General features: G+C 35.2%; 1 protein-coding gene across 2 annotated transcripts in view; it reads right to left on the bottom strand.

Annotated features, from left to right (window-relative positions):
* CFAP46 (cilia and flagella associated protein 46) overlaps positions 1 to 18,647 on the bottom strand; it is a 101,714-nt gene that overhangs the window by 65,359 nt on the left and 17,708 nt on the right. For both annotated transcript variants that reach the window (XM_030030593.2, XM_030030592.2), the window contains exons 7-16: positions 18,269 to 18,392; positions 16,865 to 16,959; positions 15,890 to 15,997; positions 14,820 to 14,919; positions 11,828 to 11,926; positions 10,262 to 10,452; positions 8,003 to 8,231; positions 5,939 to 6,059; positions 3,379 to 3,502; positions 2,317 to 2,447 (exon numbers count right to left, since the gene is read on the bottom strand). In XM_030030593.2, the coding sequence (XP_029886453.1) occupies positions 2,317 to 2,447; positions 3,379 to 3,502; positions 5,939 to 6,059; positions 8,003 to 8,231; positions 10,262 to 10,452; positions 11,828 to 11,926; positions 14,820 to 14,919; positions 15,890 to 15,997; positions 16,865 to 16,959; positions 18,269 to 18,392 (1,322 nt within the window). The remainder of the gene's footprint in view (positions 1 to 2,316; positions 2,448 to 3,378; positions 3,503 to 5,938; positions 6,060 to 8,002; positions 8,232 to 10,261; positions 10,453 to 11,827; positions 11,927 to 14,819; positions 14,920 to 15,889; positions 15,998 to 16,864; positions 16,960 to 18,268; positions 18,393 to 18,647) is intronic.

Below are 18,647 nucleotides of genomic sequence, written 5' to 3'. Positions count from 1 at the left end.
ACCCATAGATAGCTTCTAGTTCAATTTTATTGCTTCAATGGAAGTGGAGTGCTGGACATTATGCTGTGGCTAAAATCTCAAGTGTATTTAAATCATGGATGGGGTTGACTTTATGGCAACATAGACATCAATAAAGAGAAAAACAGCATTATTTTTCTTTGGTTTAATAATGAAGAGAAAGGACCAAGATTATTTTAATATAAACACGAAGTAAGGGCACAAAAGCTGTCACAGTGGGTTCCCTCTACGTTGCTGGCCAACAGTGAGTGTTTAAGGAAAGGCATAAAAAGTAGGATACACAAAGCTACGTTTTTTTCCTGGCCTATCTTCACAGTTTTTTCAGAATCTGTGTCCAAACAATCTCCTGAACCAGAGGTTCTGTTTGATCCGTCAAGTCCAATACTCTGATAAATCTAACTTATTAGTCTTTGACTAATTTTTTAAACCATACTTCAATAGTCAAAAACAACCTTTTAATTTGTGTTTAAAAGTAATGTTTTTGTTTTCTTAAAACCCACAGTTTTATAATTTGACTGGTTTGCTCCTGGTTCCTAGACTAATCACGTGTATTTACTTTCTCCACACTAGCCATGTTTCATCTTTCAAATCTTTTTCAAACTAAAGGGAAAAAGAAGTACTTACCAGAAACTCAGAGCAACCATGCACCAAAAGCATCATTAATAGGAACTGGTATGTTCTATTTCTGTAACACCAGAAAGCCTTGAATTATTTGCCTTTATTCAGGCCTGACAACCCAGCAAGCTTCTGTAGAGGGTATTCACAGTACAATCATTATTGTTGCCCTATCCTCAATATGATAAAGACAATCTTTCATTTTCCTCACCCACGAATCTAACAATTAGTAGTAGTAAAGTAAAATTAACTGGAACATGAAAATGAACAGTGCCAACAGTTCTCAGAGAACTCCAGTCAATCATAAATTTCTCTTCCTGCCTTGAGTATCTACAAGCTTATTCACGTTTCATTTAACTACAAGTAGCATTCCCACAGTTAGAAACTGCCCAGAATAGATTACCTCAACTGCTCCACCAGATGCAGCACTCTTTCCTTTGCATTTACAGAAACATGCAGCACTCAATGGTAAGTATGAATGGATTTCCAGGAGGCCACTCTACAGTTCTTGAGAATGGAGACCTTCAGCGAGGTCACAGTTATTGTTTGACTTCTAGTGAAGTTCTACTTCTGAAAGCATCAACCAACTTCAGCAACCTCGTAACAAACTTTGATTGAACCATTTGAAATGCTTCTGAACAGAGATGGAAAGTGTCTTGATCTCCTGCCTACGCTGGAAAAGTGTTTAGACTGACACAGACAGAATTATAAAGCCCTGTAAATATTCAGAGTATGAGAAAGACACCTTTACCTTGGAGATGCAAAACATGTGAAAGAAAAAAAGAACATACCAGTTCCTATTAATAATGCTTTTGGTGCACGGTTGCCCTGAGTTTCTGGCAAGTGCTTCTTTTTCCCTTTAGTTTGAAAAAGATTTGAAAGATGAAACATGGCTAGTGTGGAGATGCAAAACTTGTGAAAGAAAACAGGTAAATTAATGCCCTATTTTAGAGCGGACCTTGGAAACAAATCTAGAGAAAAAATGTGGAATACGTTTAATTAAAATTGGTTAGAGAAACAAAAACAGCCAACAGGGTGTGTACTAGAATTTCATCTATTCTTAAAGGTGAGTTTTACCAAATCCCAGGCAAAAAAACCTTTAACAGATATATGTAAAAGTCAGCAAGTATCTAGTGGTTTGAAAGTGCTCTTTCCCTGAGTTGAGAACTCTTGTAACATGTGTAGTAGGTTTCCAGCAGACCCTCAAGGAACAAGCACAAACAATGTTGGATACCTCAGAGGAACCACTAATAAGGGTATAAAGGGTAAAAAATGTTATCGTGTGAGCATCATACAAAGGGACTGATAATCCATTTTTCTTCAGCTTCCTCAGGTAATTAAGCATGACAGAGATGGATAATATGGACCTAGATGACCATTAAGGAATGAACTTATTTTCTTAGACAGGTAGATATATTTCATGTAAGTACTTTTCTTTAGCACTGGTGAAACACTTCTGAAGGCAGAGTATGGTTTCAACAGAAAAACATAATGACTGATTTCTAGATTCAGAGGTAGAAAGAATATTCCATGTATGCCAACATGCAGTAACAGACGAGAGTATCAGGGAACTTTGGGAATGGGAGGGAAGAAAATAATAATATTGGCTGACTCCTTCAAGTAACTCTAATAAATGAGGAAAAAGTTCCTCTTAACAACATTCAAAATAATCTGTTCACTTACTTTTTTTAGATTTTGTTACCTTCCTAAACAAAGTATCATCATACAAGAGACAAAATCTGCATGCTGCGCGGCAGACATCCCATACTTCTTGTTTACGTGCAACTTTTGCCAAATCTGCCCAAAGTATAATTCTACCAAAGAAAAAGCATACATAAAATTACTTCATAAGCAGGATTATCTTCCACACTTCAGGATTGACAAAAAAATGTCAATAATGATGGCCACCATAAATAAAATTTTAAATCTAACAAAAATTAATAAATGGAAGACTTCTTGCCAGTAGCAAAGATAACACTATTACTTTATTAATTTAAAAAAAAAATCCCCTCAGTGTATCAAGAGTGGGACAAAATTCCTATATAACTATACCAAAATTTCAAAATGTGTGTGACACCCCTCATTAACTATTTTATAAAATCAACTAAACTAAATATTTCAAAACTGATGCTGAGAGTTTCAAGATAAGCCTTGAAAACAAGTTTGGATTTAGAATTTTTTAGAAAACGATTTAGTTTAAATTTCAACACAGGAATTTTTAGTGCAGCAAAAAAAAGGAAACACCTCCTTTTAAATAAAGAATGGTAAAATGACATACAAATAGTCAAAACAAAACCTGTGGTTTTCCTACAGACTAATCTTGCTGACTCTCAGAATGGACTACTTCATTTCTTTATCAAAAAAGTTATAGCATGCAATGTGGTACAAGAACCTAAAAAGACACTTCAGCAAAGTTTAAATTGTACATCAAGTTATTCAGTCTTCCAGCCTTAATCCACTCATTCTTCTGTGTGTTTAGTTCATATCAATAGAATAGGTGAGTTTATGTGTGCATGTGAGAGTAGATTAGAAATAGCAAAAGAATAAAATTACGCATAGCATGTGAACATAATGGAACTTTGCAGACATAAAGTTAAACACATGATTAAATGCTTTGCCAGGTCTGACTGAAGTATTCAGCCTGTTACAAGGTATCATCAGTAACTTAACAGCTGCACTAAGAAACTTCCCCATTAGAGACTTCTACACAAGATAAAAGAGACTTTTCTTGTCCGTGCTTATTACCTCTCTCTGTCACCTTCATTTCTTAAGTGTTCCAAATGTTCATCAACTTTCTCCACGCTTTTATTATGATGTTGTGCTTTTGCACAGAGGTAGCTTATTTGACTCCTACTTTTACCTGAGGAAACTTTGCAAAGAAAAAAGAATTTAAGGTAATTTTTAAGTATTAGATATTAAAAAATCCACATGAAGGGTATGCAATTTGATTCTTAACTACTTTCTGAAACACTTGAAATCCAGCCCTTTTTTCAGTCCTTCAAGCTTTCCCAAAACCAACCAGCCAACATGAAAGAAATGACACTCCACCAATTCTGTTTTTCCTATATCTTCAGATATAGTTGTCCCATACAAAACCTGATTTATGCTTGTTTGGCCCCCAAATATCTCAAGTACAGCTCTTTTCTGACAGGACATGCATTGCTCTAACTAGCCTCAGTCAAGAGTAAAAGGATGAATTAATACGTAAAGTTCACATTCATCCTGAATTTTAAAAACACTTATCTAATCAAACACATTTTCAATCAATATTAAACTTTGTTGTTTTGTTTTAATTTGAAAATACTAACTTTTGTTTTACTTAGTCAACAAGATATTGGGCAAAAATATTAAACAAAGAAATAACCAACACAGAGAAATGATGCAAGGGAGGAACAAGCTGGCCACCTGAGGTAGAAAATTACTCCTGTGATACACATACATCAAAAAGAGATTTTTTTTTTTTGCAGTGTAATGACATAGAGGAGACACTTTGCATTAGAATACAAGTAACTTGGTGTGACTGGGATATCCAATGAGTTTGTACGTTCACTTGAATCTAAGTGATGGTCCCTAACATAATGCAGGCTAAGTTTTAACTTGATCCTCAAAAAATTTGCCAAATAATAGCAGCAAATACATATAAAGTATTTCTGGCTTTAAAATTTATCTATATAAGTAGGTTCACTTACATTCATTTACAATGAATATAGGAAGGCATAGCGTCTTACCCATTCTTGCTAAAAATATTTTGCAATGCATTATCCAGCATATGATAAGGCTGTGTTACCTAACTAAACACATAGATCAACCAACAGAAATTGTTCAGTATAATACGTGATGACAGTAATATCATGTAAGGTTGTAGGGTAAAGAATTGTGGATTTAAAAAGTACATTGTTCTCTGGATCTATGGGCACAACTCTCACTAAATTAGGCCAGCACACACATCAAAAAAGAATGAAATGTTGATGCACAGTTATTTATGCAACTTAAAAGAAAAAAATAACCTTACAAATCTGATGTCCTGTCCTACATATATTTGAATAATACAGTTGCATATTTTCTTATTCCTTCAATAAGCTTGTTTAAGTTTGTTGTAACATAAGTGTCACGGAAAAAGCAAAAAACTCACTCTTTGGATGACAGCCTCAGGAACAACTGAAATCTTTCAAAACAAAATTTTACAAAACATTGTATCAAACAGATAGAAGGTATTGTAATAATTGTAATATTGTGATAATCTCACTCATTTTAATGGCTTATTTTGGGAAGCTAACGTGTGGTAAGATTTATTCTGAGGAAGTCTGGATATAATTTTACAGTTGTCAACTGAAAATTCAAGAGCAAGTAGAAACACGTGTGCTTTTAATTCTCTTAATTGCACAAATACAATGCATTTTATCACCTTAAATCATGTATGAAAATGTTTTCCAAAAAAATAGTTTTCTCGTACTTAAATGTACTGCACAAAGTGGGATTGTTGATTCTGTAAATAACAGTCTCACTTCTAAGTCATCAGCTGACATTTTGGCCTGGCTGAATAGATGGCATGAGAAAACCACATGGCCTTCCATGGTAGGAACAGGCTGCTTTGGAAGCTACAGGACTCCTTCTGTAGCATTCCCTTCCTTCAGCATAACCTCTACCCTGGGAGTACACTGGGTATATTCAGAAAGTTAGTTAAATTAGTCACACACTTGCTTTATTGCCAAGATAAGATAAAACAGTTCAAGCAATCTGGAAAATCTGTTCCCTGTCCACTCTTCTTCAACAACAGGCTGTATAGTCACAAACCGAAGCTGTTTGTGGCATAAGGAACATACCTATTTATGATCCATGTTTTAGACAGTAAATAATGAATTCATGCCTAAATCTCTGTGCAAAACTTGATCTCTCAAAAGCAAGATTTTAGAATAGAAAGACAATTACAATACAGAATGAATACCCAGTATTGTATATAATTAACAGAATATTATGGGGTGAAACTTCTGAAAATACCACTTAAAACCGACTTTGGGTAAGAACATTCAGAAGTTGCACATAGTGAAAATAAGATTACAGCATAGCAATAGGATTCAGATGAATTCAGAGGGGAAAACAATAGCATTTCCTCTTCCAGTATCACAAGATAAATCTTAGATCCCTAATGAAATCGATAGGAGCTTTGCCACAGAATTTAGCAGAACTGTCACTTCACCTGTATTGCAATGTTCTCTACATGTTGCCACTAGATGTTATGTTCAACCTTTAAGACTACGCAAAGCAGTCAAAGCGTAGTAACTTTAGTCACACATATGTACGTTACCTTTAGCTTCATTTTCACTGTCAAGGACTATTTGAAATGAATCAGGAGCTAGTGCAAGACCTGCATTTACCAGAAGGGACCTCTTTTTCCTCACATTATCCTTCTGCTTTCCCCTTTTAGCCTACATAAAGAAAAGAACTAATTGTTATAAGGTTCATTTTTATTATATTCCTATTTATGTATCTTATTTATTAAACATAAGAGAATGCAGATCATATAACTTGGTACTACCAAAAAAATACCTATAGGAATTGTGCATCTTCATATATCTTACACATCATTCTGCAATATTACTGTTTTTGAAAGTGACTGTAGAACTTTGGTTGATCTTGACGTGAATACATCAAGGATAACTGAATACAAAGTACTGTTCATGCTCCTCATGGATCTTTACAGTATATTCCTCAGTGTATAACCTGTCATTATGTTATACTTTCTTAAATAAAGAACAGTATTTCTTTAGAAACCAACAATAACATATCCATTTTGCAATAACTAGGAATTGCTACAAAATACAAAAAATTCCTAATCCACTCAGAATTAGCCAAAGTCAGAGGAGGTGTAAGTGCTTTTTTTAAAATGACATTTAAACAGAGTAAGCTTGCATGGAAAAGCATTAAAACTAGACAAAAAATCTTCGCTCTTCTTTGTCCTAACAACAGACATATCAACTCACCAGCAGCTTTCCAGTACTGATTTTAGATTCAGTGAACACATCTTAATTTCTTTGAATATCCCAAAATGGTGTATAGCTAAAATTTCTTTCAGCCAACTAACAATCAGTTGCCAACATGATTTTTGTTCAGGTGCTGAAGCACCACAACAGAATTAGACACAATAAATCTTGACAATGACTACACTGTGACTTTACACTATATTATTTAGTGTCATCTGTAAGTGTGACGTAATACTGATTTATCTTGAAACCAGCTAGGATGTTTAGAATCATAGAACAGTTTGGGTTGGAAGGGACCTTTAAAGGTCATCTAGTCCAAGCCCCCTAAAATGAGTAGGGACATCTTCAACCGTATAAGGTTGCTCAGAGCCCTGTCCAACCTGACCTTGAACGTTTCCAGGGATGGGACATCTCCCACCTCTCTGTGCAACCAGTTCCAGTGTTTCACCACCGTCATTGTAAGAAACTTCTTCCTTATATCTAGTCTAAATCTGCCTCTCATCTTTCTTACAAGCTCCCTTTAGGTACTGCAAGGCCACAATAAGGTCTCCTCAGATCCTTCTCTCCTACAGGCTGAATAACCCCAACTCTCTCAGCCTGTCTTCATAGGAGAGGTGTTCCAGCCCTTTGACCATTTTTGTGGCCTCCTCTGGACCTGCTCCAACAGGTCCATGTCTCTCCTGTGCTGAGGACCCCAAAGCTAAATGCAGTACTGCAGGTGGGGTCTCACCAGAGTGGAGCAGAGGGGCAGAATTACTTCCCTTGACCTGCTGGCCATGCTTCTTTTGATGCAGCCCAGGATACGGTTGGCTTTCACAAGCACATATTGCCGGCTAACGTGCAGCTTTTCATCCACCAGCACCCTCAAGTCTTTCTCTGCAGGGCTGCTCTCAATCCCGTCATTCCCCAGCCTGTATTGATACTGGGGGTTGCCGCGACCCCAGTGCAGGACCCTGCCCTTGACCTTGTTGAACGTCATGAATTTCACATGGGCCCACGTCTCGAGCTTCTTTAGCTATTTGGTCACTGCTCCCCTCATTAATTAAAACACTGTTCCTTGCAATGAAATCTTAATTGTTGACAATTATGAATAGGCTTCTTTTTTGCTGATAATTTTGCTAATGAGTAACTTCCCTTACACCCCCAAGAAATAAGCTTTGAACATAACTGGAAAAAATCCTCTGTCACAATCTTCAGAGTGTGAAGCAGCATGACCACCATACAGAGAATTCACAGAGTTTTTCAAGGCAATGAACCAATGTCAATTTGCTGAAAGCAAGCTGATGCTGGCTCTACTAATATGCAGTTCTACTAAACACCTGGCTTTCCCCTGCCAGAATTCAATAAGCAAACCTTTTTCAGCTACTGACCTTATTCTTCATAATTACCTGTTCAATCATCATTACTGCCCGATCCTCTAGACGCTCAGGTGACTTATACAGCATTGTGTGCAAATGAAGACGGTTAAAAATCAATCTTAGATGTTCTTGATACTGCCCACCGTTGTTTAGATGTATAGCTTTTTGCAAATGTTCCACAGCAGCCTCTATTCTATCCCCATCTTCTTCAATACGAGCTATTTCCATATGAACTTGGCAACGCAACAAAGTCAACATGCTAAAGAACATGAATTTAAATGTAGACTGTGAAAATGAGGCAAACTAAAATTCTTAGACCTAAAAATTACCCCAAAGCGAAACTCAATAATTAAGAGTGACTCCAGTATGAAAATAGACATTCCCTTTTTAACTGACTTGTCTCTTTCATTTTCACTGTCAATTACTGAAATTTTTAATGAAATTACTTAGACAATTTAACTGCATTTTACTTCCATTAACCCTGCATGAGAAAACACAGCCATGAGGAAGCGACACATCTTGTAGACTAACTGATGACCTTTGTATATTAGCAGAACTCTTTTTCAGTACCACACTGAAGCTACCACTTAGGTATGCAAATCAAGTGAACAGATTTTCAACAGTATTTATTAACTCCCAGAGAGAGCATGATGTACTGGATAATGGCCACTTTTGATGGAAGTTCACTCTCTGTTCATAACGTTTAAGTAGAAGTGTAATTCTAAAAATCTGGCCCTGGTTGTACTAGCTCACCACTTTTAAAGATTTGGCTCACCATAAGTGTACACACTCACTGTAGGCAGTGTCTTTGCCCAGGTGTTGCTGAAACTACTCTGTGAAGTCAGCATGTTTTCAGTGAATACTGCATGTTCTCCAGTCTCAGGTACACTATGCTCCCTGTCCATCACCTGCCCCAGGAAGCTGTTCATGACAGCTGTGAGCTCTACATGCTACTTTAGATTATTTCCAGGAAGAAAAACAAAAATTAGATAAATGAAAGCAACGTTATGAAAAATAGAACAGAAAGAAGGTTTTCAAGGCTATAAAATGTCATGCCGAAGAACTAATGTATGCCCACTTCAGAGCTAAGCTGACTAGGCAAGTATCACCCTTTTACTGCGGAGCAAAGTAGTTACAATTAAAGCTACAATTAAAACAAAACCAAAGCCAGGCAAATTAATAGGGACAGGTGGCTTCATTCAATCTTTAGCGACAGTACCACCTCAGAGCTGAGGTTGAGTCTACTGGATTGTTAGGAATATACGGATAACAAAAGCCAAAACCCTAACCCCCCCCCCAAAACCTAACCTGCAAGCATTTAGAGAAAAATTGTCACTACTGACATTTAGTAAAAATATCAAAGTAGCATACACTGATATTGCACTCTTCACATGGAAAGCATAAGACATGCTTGAATAACAGTATAGCAATACAATATAGCGTTTTTATACACGTGTATATCTGCTTCTTTAGACTTCTGTTTCCTCTTTACGCAACTAAAAAATTACATTTTAAGAACAATGAAAATATATTCCTCACCTTCCTCTGTAATACTTTTATCAGAAACCACCTACTGTTCTGCACAAATGACATATTATGTTGACTGTAACTAGCTCTACTACAAAAGTTATGATCTATGTTCTTAGCAGTCAGCCTATGTATAGGTCCAAACTTAACTAAGTACCACATACTAAGGTTTACTTGTTCCACTCAAATCAGCGAAAAAGGTGAAGCTGTTTAGGTGCTGAACCTTAAGTACAGCATAACAGCAAACAGAAGAATATCTGAAGACATTATACATTTTCTTAATACAGTAGGTTTTTCAATTAAAAGAAGTATCACCAAAGATACAAAAATAGTATCTTGCAAGAACTGTCTTATTTGATATGAAACACAGAAGCCATATTGTTTTTTAACAGTAATTTTTTAATGGTATGTTTTTAACCAATAAAAATGATGTTAATACAAGAATCTGAACCACATTCCAACACATTTACTCATACTGCAGCTTTGGAAATTTCTCACAAAATTTTGACTATAGTATTTTTCAGTTCCTAACAAATTTCAGTATTTACTATAGGCCATTAAACAGATTTTACCTGAAAGGAACCTATATTCAAATGAGTAACGAGGAAATGTACACAATACACAGATGTTCATTTATTACAAGCTAGTGAAAAATTTTCAAAGACACTTAATGTCACAGAGCTTGAGCTTTTAAATGAGTTTGATGCTCAGTCATTAGACCTTTCAAAGTAACAAAAAAAAAAGTACATAGCATAAAGTTACCTGTCAATCTCTTCAAGGACATCAGCAACAGATATCAATGGCTTTCGCACATGTTGATGCAAATTGTGTTGTAGTAGTGGTAAGCACAGATTCCACTGGGTTGCAGAAACAACCTGAATCACTTCAGGATCTCCCAACTGAACTGCATGTTTTAAGGTTAACTCAAGATTTTTAATCAGTTCCAGCTGAGTCTACACAAATGAAAAATGAATTAGCATATATTGCATTTAATGAATACAACTTCTCACACATTCCTCCCAATTTCAATCTTAGGACTGTTTCCAACAGAAAGCAGTCCCTCAGCCAGCAGACTTTGGAAACTTTTTTTATTTAATAATTTTTTTTTAATAATTTACTTACAAAAAACTTTTTTTTTTTTTAAATAGGCATTGATAACTAAGGAGTATTTCTTTTAGGTACTCCATACTGCTACTACATATTTCAGGCAGAAGTCTGTCAGCTATTCCCCTTTCTTATGATAAACAGAAATCGGTAACTGAAATATTTGTGAATTCAGAAGGCTTGGCTTCTTTTTCTTTTTTTATACTAAGCTACAAATGCAGTGTAGGAGAGGAAAAAAATAAATATTATGAATGGGATTTGCCATACTGTCAATAAAACTTGGTTCCTATTAAATCTAAAAGCAAATACTTACCTACAGTAACAGACAATCACTAATTATTAAGTTCTTTTTAGAGTTTATGCGATTAAAAAAAAAGTAAAAAGGAAAAAATAAAACAAAAAACCTCTGCAACTGCATACACTGTGGTAGGAATATTTAGAAATACCTAAGTATCTAAATATCCTATTTTTTATTTAAGCAGTATTAGTAGTGTTTCATATTATGAGGAATTAATGAAAATTTTTTTTCAAAAGGTGAACAGAATTTCTGAACTACAAAATGAGAACAGTCATAGATAGGAGTAAGTTTATGCACTAACACTATGGAGTTCCATGAAGCATATTCATACTTACTGGTTTAGGAACTTTTGGTGCCTCTAATAGCTGTTCTAAGTTGCTCATTGTAGGCATCTATCTAATCCCATTGATAATATTGACAATTTGATGATCTGAATTATAACTGAGTCAAGTGACTATAGAAATCCAAGAACATCCTCCCCAGTGTGATAATTTATCAGGAATAATCTGCGTATCTCTGACATAAGAATTTGTATGACATCACCCATGACATGCAATAATAGTTGAGTTGGACTCGATGATCCTTATGGGTCCCCTCCAGCTCGAGATATTCTACGAAAACACCTCCCATAAATGTAAAATATGAAAACAAGAGAGTGTTGCCTTTGCATGCCTCAATGCTACCATCTCTACTCTTGGAAAGTAACATATTATGAACCTTTATAGTCAGACAGAAGACTTAAGGGAGGAATATACAACTGTTGTTTATTTTTCACTGTTTTCTTCTTGGCAGCCCAATTAGAAAGAATATAAAGTTTAAAAGAATTTCTGATCTGTATAATGTAATTAAGACACAAAAGCCAAATGCAGTTTTCAATATTTAAGAGATTAAAACTTTTACTTTTCTCTCAAAGTTAAAGAACATACCTCAACGACTCCTTTGGTATATGTCACAATTTTAGTGCCGATTTTTTTTACTTCATATTCACATTCCAGGCATTCTATTTCAATAAGTTTCCCTTGCTCCTATGAAGTATTAATATAGAAAATGCTAATTCTAATAATTAAAAGGGAACACAATGAAGATTAAACCCATGCAATTACACTAATACAGCACTGTACTTTCTTACTGAAAATCCCACTGTACTAGCTAATTAACTGAAACAATAAAAGGGGAGTAGAATTTGTTGTTTGAACAGCAGTCACTTCTTACTAAGCTGAAGCTGCAAAATAACTTTACCAGGATTTTTAAAATTGTTCATTGCCAGACTTTGCAATAAGAAAACCAGCGTACACTTGATTTTTCCTATACTGTAATTTTATTTCAGTTCTAGTAGATTCTTGCTCACTAATGTTATTAATAAGGTACATGATTGGAACAAACCAGAGCTAGTCAAGACAGAAAGGATACATCTTGATGGGTAGTGCAACTTTTAAGTGAAAAAAGAGCTGAGATTTTTAACACCTCAGGAAAGATCTGGCTGTTAAATCATACAAGTTGTATGTACCAATCATCTAAGATACTTTGTATTTGGGTTCATATGGTGCAGTAGGGAAAGCCAGACAGCACCTCCATTCACCATTCTTTATGAACTATTATCAAATTACTCAGCATGACCTTTGTTAATTAACATCCCCAGCCTGGATAACAGATGAGATCTTGAAAAACTTAGATGAATGTAGAACTGCCACGATCTTGTAATGACAAATAGGTGAGAGAGATGGAATTCATGTTATTGCTGAGAAATTTGTCAGTATTGGCAAAAGCCAAGGAACTGGAACTCGATATAGATTCCTCTCACTCTACCGTGAAGAGGTCACTGTCAAAATGATGCCAGGCAATCTGAAGATGGTCACTTAAACACCCACTAACTCTAAGGGAGAAGAGAAGGTTGAAATAGTAGCAAGGCTTCTCCACTGCTGCTGCAGAGGGGATACTTGCTATTACTGTCTATATGAATACTCAAACTAAATCCTTGTGAATCTTTGATCTAGGGGATTTAAACACATCTTCCAGTGGAATGCCATGGAATTGTGTATGATTTTAGACTTGTGGGAAATTTTCAGAAAAAATGGGCCTGAAGCAGACACTTGAAATAAAAAAATTTCAGTGAGAAGTAAAATTTACACTACAAGTAACTCAAAATAGGATCGCTATAATAGAAATTTGGAAATACATTTTGAAATTTGTTTGGCAGTATTTGACACTTATATTTCCTTGCATGCACATTTCAGATGATAACTGAAAACTTACTCATGGGGATCACAACACAACTAGGCACTTTTTAATACATTTTTGTATCTGAAAAACATACTGATTTTCTGAATACAGTTCTGTTTCTCAACGGGTGTACTTGTTTTGGCTGGGGTAGAGTTAGATTTCTTCATAGTAGCTTGTATGAGGCTACATTTTGGATTTGTGCTGGAAACAGTGTTGGTAATGCAGAGATGTTTTTGTTACTGCTGAGCAGTGCTTACACAGCGTCAAGGGCTTTTCTGCTCCTCACCATACCCCACCAGCGAGTAGGCTGGGGTTGCACAAGGAGTTGGAAGGGGACACAGCCAGGACAGCTGACCCCAACTGACCAAAGGGATATTCCAGACCATATGACATCATGCTCAGCAATAAAACTGGGGAGGAAGGTTAGCGGGGGGGGCCGCTGCTCGGGGACTGACTGGGCATCAGTTGGTTGATGGTGAGCAATTGTTTTCATTTGCATCACTTATCTTTTCTTGGGTTGTACTTTGCTCTCTGCTATTTTTTTGTCATATTTTCCTTACATCATTATTATTATTAGTAGTAGTAGTAGTAGTAATAATAATAACAATAATAATAATTTTTAATTAGTAAAGTTTTTTTATCTCAACCCACAAGTTTTCTCACTTTTACCCTTCCTACTTTACCCACCCCACTGGGTGCAGGGGAGTGAGCGAGCGGCTGTGTGGTGCTTAGTTGCCAGCTCAGGTTAAACCACGACAATGGGGAAGGAACAGAAAAAACAAATCTCAGAGCCAGCTGGATGTAAGAATCAAAAAGGGCATACACCTTGAAAGACCAGTTATTACAGAGACCACACAAAATTTTAATCTAAGAATACCCCTACAGTAACATTATAATAAAAATACTACAGAATAATAAAAATTATTAAATGTTAGTAAATAACAAATCAATAGTTTGCTGAAAAATGAATCATTCCTACTAAAGGAAACTGGGAATTGTATAGGAACAAACACAATCAGAAAAGAAGCACACAAAGGAAAGGATTAAGGAGTGCAGTTTGCAGTACAACGTCTCTGTATTCCTCGCTCCAATGAGAGAACTATATTGCTTAAGTCCTACCTTCCAGAAAACGTAACAACTTTGGGCCTTTTTTTCAGCAAGGTTTTTTGAACTCCTCCTTTCATCAGTCCCCTAATCACGCTCCAGACAAATGCTTTGTTTTCTCCTCATCAAAATTAGAATTCATATGCTGTTCTGCAAGGTCGATATTGTACTCAAAGACTGAAGTGAATGTACATAACATTAACTGCTTTTAGAGCTTACATCTTGGTGACCAATTACAATCTGAATGGGTAAACTGGTTAAATCTTCAAAACCTGCAGGCAGCATTTAACTTCCAATCAAACTGTTCCACAGATAACATTTAAAAAACATAGGCAAAAATTTACAGTTAACGTTTTGCCAAAACTAACTGCACTACTAATTACCCTATTCTACCTATATCCTACCTTCTGACCTTCTATCTCTCTACTTCAGGAATAGATCACTTATCCAAGTAATTATTTATATTAATGAATATATAAACAATACAGAGATGGACAGAAGATCCCAGATTATTTTTAAAATATAATCACAATGTGGGGGTCGGGGGTGTTAAAAAAAAACAACAAAACAACTGTAATTAATAATAATACTTACAGTAATCCCAGCTCTCTTCAAATCAAGTATACAATCATATGCAAGCTTAATGCAGTTTACTTTCATAGAAAAACGAGCTAATTCCAGAATCAAAGGAATCCTTCAAAAATAAAAAAAGTCACTTCAGAGAATCTGATATTGCTCTTTTATGGAATTAGAAAAACACTATATGAGAGTAACTTTGTGCAATATATCTGAAAACCCTGAAGTCATCTGAATATTAGAGGACATGCGATTATACTAGTAATGCTCACAATTAACAGGAAAAGGAAAAAGATTAAAGTTGGCTACATGAAAAATACCAAAGTTCATCTGTTTATGGAAAATAATTAGTATACTTCTACTGTAGTCTTGCACAAACTGTTCCTGAAGAACATAAAAAACACAGAATGAAATGTACGCAGCATAAAGATGCTGAAATAGCAATCAAAGATTGCAGATAATTCTGTCAACTGGCACACAAAACAGTCAAATCCATTGGTCAGTTATTTAGGAACTAGGAACACAGAACACACACAGCTGGAGACTGTATTCTAAATGTTTGGATCTCCGTAAATAACCAAATGAGCATAGTGTACTGTCTGGGATAGGAGAAGTAATGAGATACCTGAATATTGTCAAAGAAGATTGAATTTAACAAGTAAAAATGTAGTATTACTTCCATAAGTAACAGCTGTGATATAACTACTGGAATAGAGAGTTCAATTTAGTCTGCATTTCAGAATTATGTTGAAGAATTGGGAAAGGCCCCACGAAAACCTAAAAATGAACTAAAGTCTGAAAAGCGCTTGTCAGTTCTAAGACCTTTTAAAAATCTCATTTTATCAATAAGAAAGGGTTATGGAAAGATTTAATCACGTTATACAAACAGCTATATGGAAGAAGTTATTTAATGTTGGGTTCCTTAATAAAGCCTAATAGGACCTTTGTCTTTTTTTAAGATGACCTAAGCATTAACACAATGCAAACTATTATAACTAAGTACAAGTTCACTCTGTTCAAGGTCAACGGGTGGAAGCAGGATCAACTTCAGCATTAACTTTCATGGGGCTATGACAAGTAAAACTCACTTCACACTGAGAACAGACGCTGGAGGTACATCATATTGTTTCAAAAGTACATATAAAGAATTCAGATTTGCGGTGGCATCACTTGGAAATTCATTTGTGTCCCACTGCCTGCAATATATTAGGAATTGATCATAATTTTTCACAGGAAATATTATTGCATTAAAAATTTGAAATAAGTCTCCTAACTTTAGAGTGGATGGCTCTTAGACCAATGTATCAGTGGGATACCTGGATTTTGAAATATCAAAGAAAAAAAAAGAAAAAATCAAGTCAACAAACCCTACTTCAGTATGCCAAGTAAGTTACTCAGAGACAGCCAGATACGAAGCACAAAGAACATTCCAGCGTGAGAATTAATACCTCACACAGTAAAGTAAATTTTATTCCAGAAGCAAAGAAAAATGGTGTGCAAAACTCCTTCCCTATAAGGTCAACATAAATTAATCTATTGTTACTAAAAAAAGAATTAACACTTTTAAAATTGGGGAAGTGTTGAGACATTCAAAAAATAAAATTAAATGAGATTTTGTTATGAAGCCTAATTTTTTGAATTGTTTTATGCTTTTAAAATTTAAAAGTTTAAAAAGTATTACACTTCCCATCCTTGTGATTCATGCATTATATTTTAGGTGTGATTTCCCCACTTCATCTTTGCTCTCTTAAACATGACTTGTGTACTGAACGACAATCTGTTGGATACAAAAATATCTTTCAGTCTCTTAAATTCTTTCACCTGAGAATATCTGTACAACACACTATTCCCTATATTCCCAAAGAACTATCTCACTTTTCAGCCGAGGCTGACATCTAGGCAGGCCTGACAGTTACTACCCAAACTGTCATTATAGTTTTCCTTTTGAGAAACTAATCTTTGCAGAAGGATTTTCTACTGGTATATGCGATACCAGAACCTGACCCTACCTCTGTAATATCAAGCATCAAAGTACAAATGGAAGGATACATTTTAATACTTACAATTTTAACATCTGCATTTTATAAATAACCAGAAAATGGATGGAATTTTGTATTTCCTTCTCTACCTGGGAAATATCCATTAGTTTGTGATATACCTATAAAATAAAAATTTAATTATTAATTAACTGACTAAATAAGCAAACAAAGGACAGACACTCAACAGGGCTAAAATAAAGCAGGTATGTTGACTATAGGCTTTTTCATGGACTTTAAGGGCAGTGAGGCTACTACGATAATGTATGTTGTTCTGCACAGATCACCTAGTAGAGCTATACTAATCGTCACATAGTGACGATCGGAAGTATTAGCAAAAATCTAAATGTGGAACTAACATCTGAGCTAGAGTTCCAATTAATGCATTTTTAATAATACCTTTGGATAGCACTTATTCTGAAATCATCTCATCCAGCTACGAGAAATGATCCCTATTCAAATTTATCTGTAAATATAAATTATATATAACAAAAATATTATGAAGAAATGACAATAAACTGCAGTTACTTGAATTTAACTGTAAAGTTACACACTAAATGTGTGCACATCATTTCTTCTGACTCTCTCACACTGACTGCCCATAGCAATCAGTACTGATTAATTAAGCTGTACTGCAACATTAAGTTTTGCAGGACTTAAGTATGCTCTTACTAAAGCACTCAATAGTGTGGCTCATACTTCTGTAGCCCTGCTGAGACACATAGCCCAATTACAATTTTAGAATGACTTCATACTCCTGTTTAGGCCACTGCCAAATAGCTTTACTCAACACTGCATCTAAAAAATAAAAAAGTCATTTTGAGCTTGCTTAAATGTTATTGGTTCATTAATATCGCACCTCTGGAAGGTTGTATATTGGTTCTCTTAAATCAAATATTAGAGAACTTTATATTATAAACATACGCTCTTGAAATGCAGTGATTGGGAGTGGACAGAAAAAGACAATAGTCAGTGTAGCAGAATGAAAGAAAATATGACTGCATGCAACTTCCAAGTTTTATTTGCCTACTTCTGCTTTTGCCACATTCGTCTTCACCCTCTTATTTCCCAAATTAAGGGCATGCAAGAAATGTGAACTATCGTCATATGCTCTGATTCCTAGAACTATTTTTAGGGCTCAAGTTGGGTCACTTCAGTACTTATCAGCATGAGAAAAGTCAACAGATGCTAAATATGCCCTCAATGGCATAAGGCAGGTTAAGTTGCACCCACTACATCTTCTGTGTTAATAGTAATTATTTCCAAACAGAATTTTTAGGGTTAGCAACAGTTATCCCAATGGTATTATGTTTTATTAAAATAACACGGAGCAGGAAGGAAACAACATATTTAACAATTATAACTATGATCTTATGAAATGTAGAGAAAACTCCTGTCTTACTGGGAGTTTAAAATATTTTACAGCATTACCATTAGAGAAAATATCTGAGAGTATTTATCTGGAACATTTTCCTTAATAAAGATTGCTGCAGTAGATGAAAACTCTTTTGCTTCTTTCAGTTTTGAAGCATCGAGGAAGCACTCAAGTAAATTTCTGCAGATCAAATAAATATTTGTATTAAATATTTATTAATGCTTTCTGAAATAATTCTTATTTATATTTTCTCAAGAGACTGTTTATATTCAAGGTACCCCTCCTAAATGCAGTACAAGTGATTAGTGCTATAAAGCACTGACTCAACACAAAAGAGATCCTCTGACTTCTACATCTTTGTTTCTTCCAGAGATATACAGCTGTTAACATACATTTATTGCAGATCACAAAAATAATCTTGGAAAAGGAGACTTT

Source organism: Aquila chrysaetos, chromosome 11, assembly GCF_900496995.4.
Source record: "Aquila chrysaetos chrysaetos chromosome 11, bAquChr1.4, whole genome shotgun sequence".
In the NCBI taxonomy this organism is placed as follows: domain Eukaryota; kingdom Metazoa; phylum Chordata; class Aves; order Accipitriformes; family Accipitridae; genus Aquila; species Aquila chrysaetos.
Note: the sequence above shows the minus strand (reverse complement) of the source record. Positions and strands in the feature narration are given on the sequence as shown.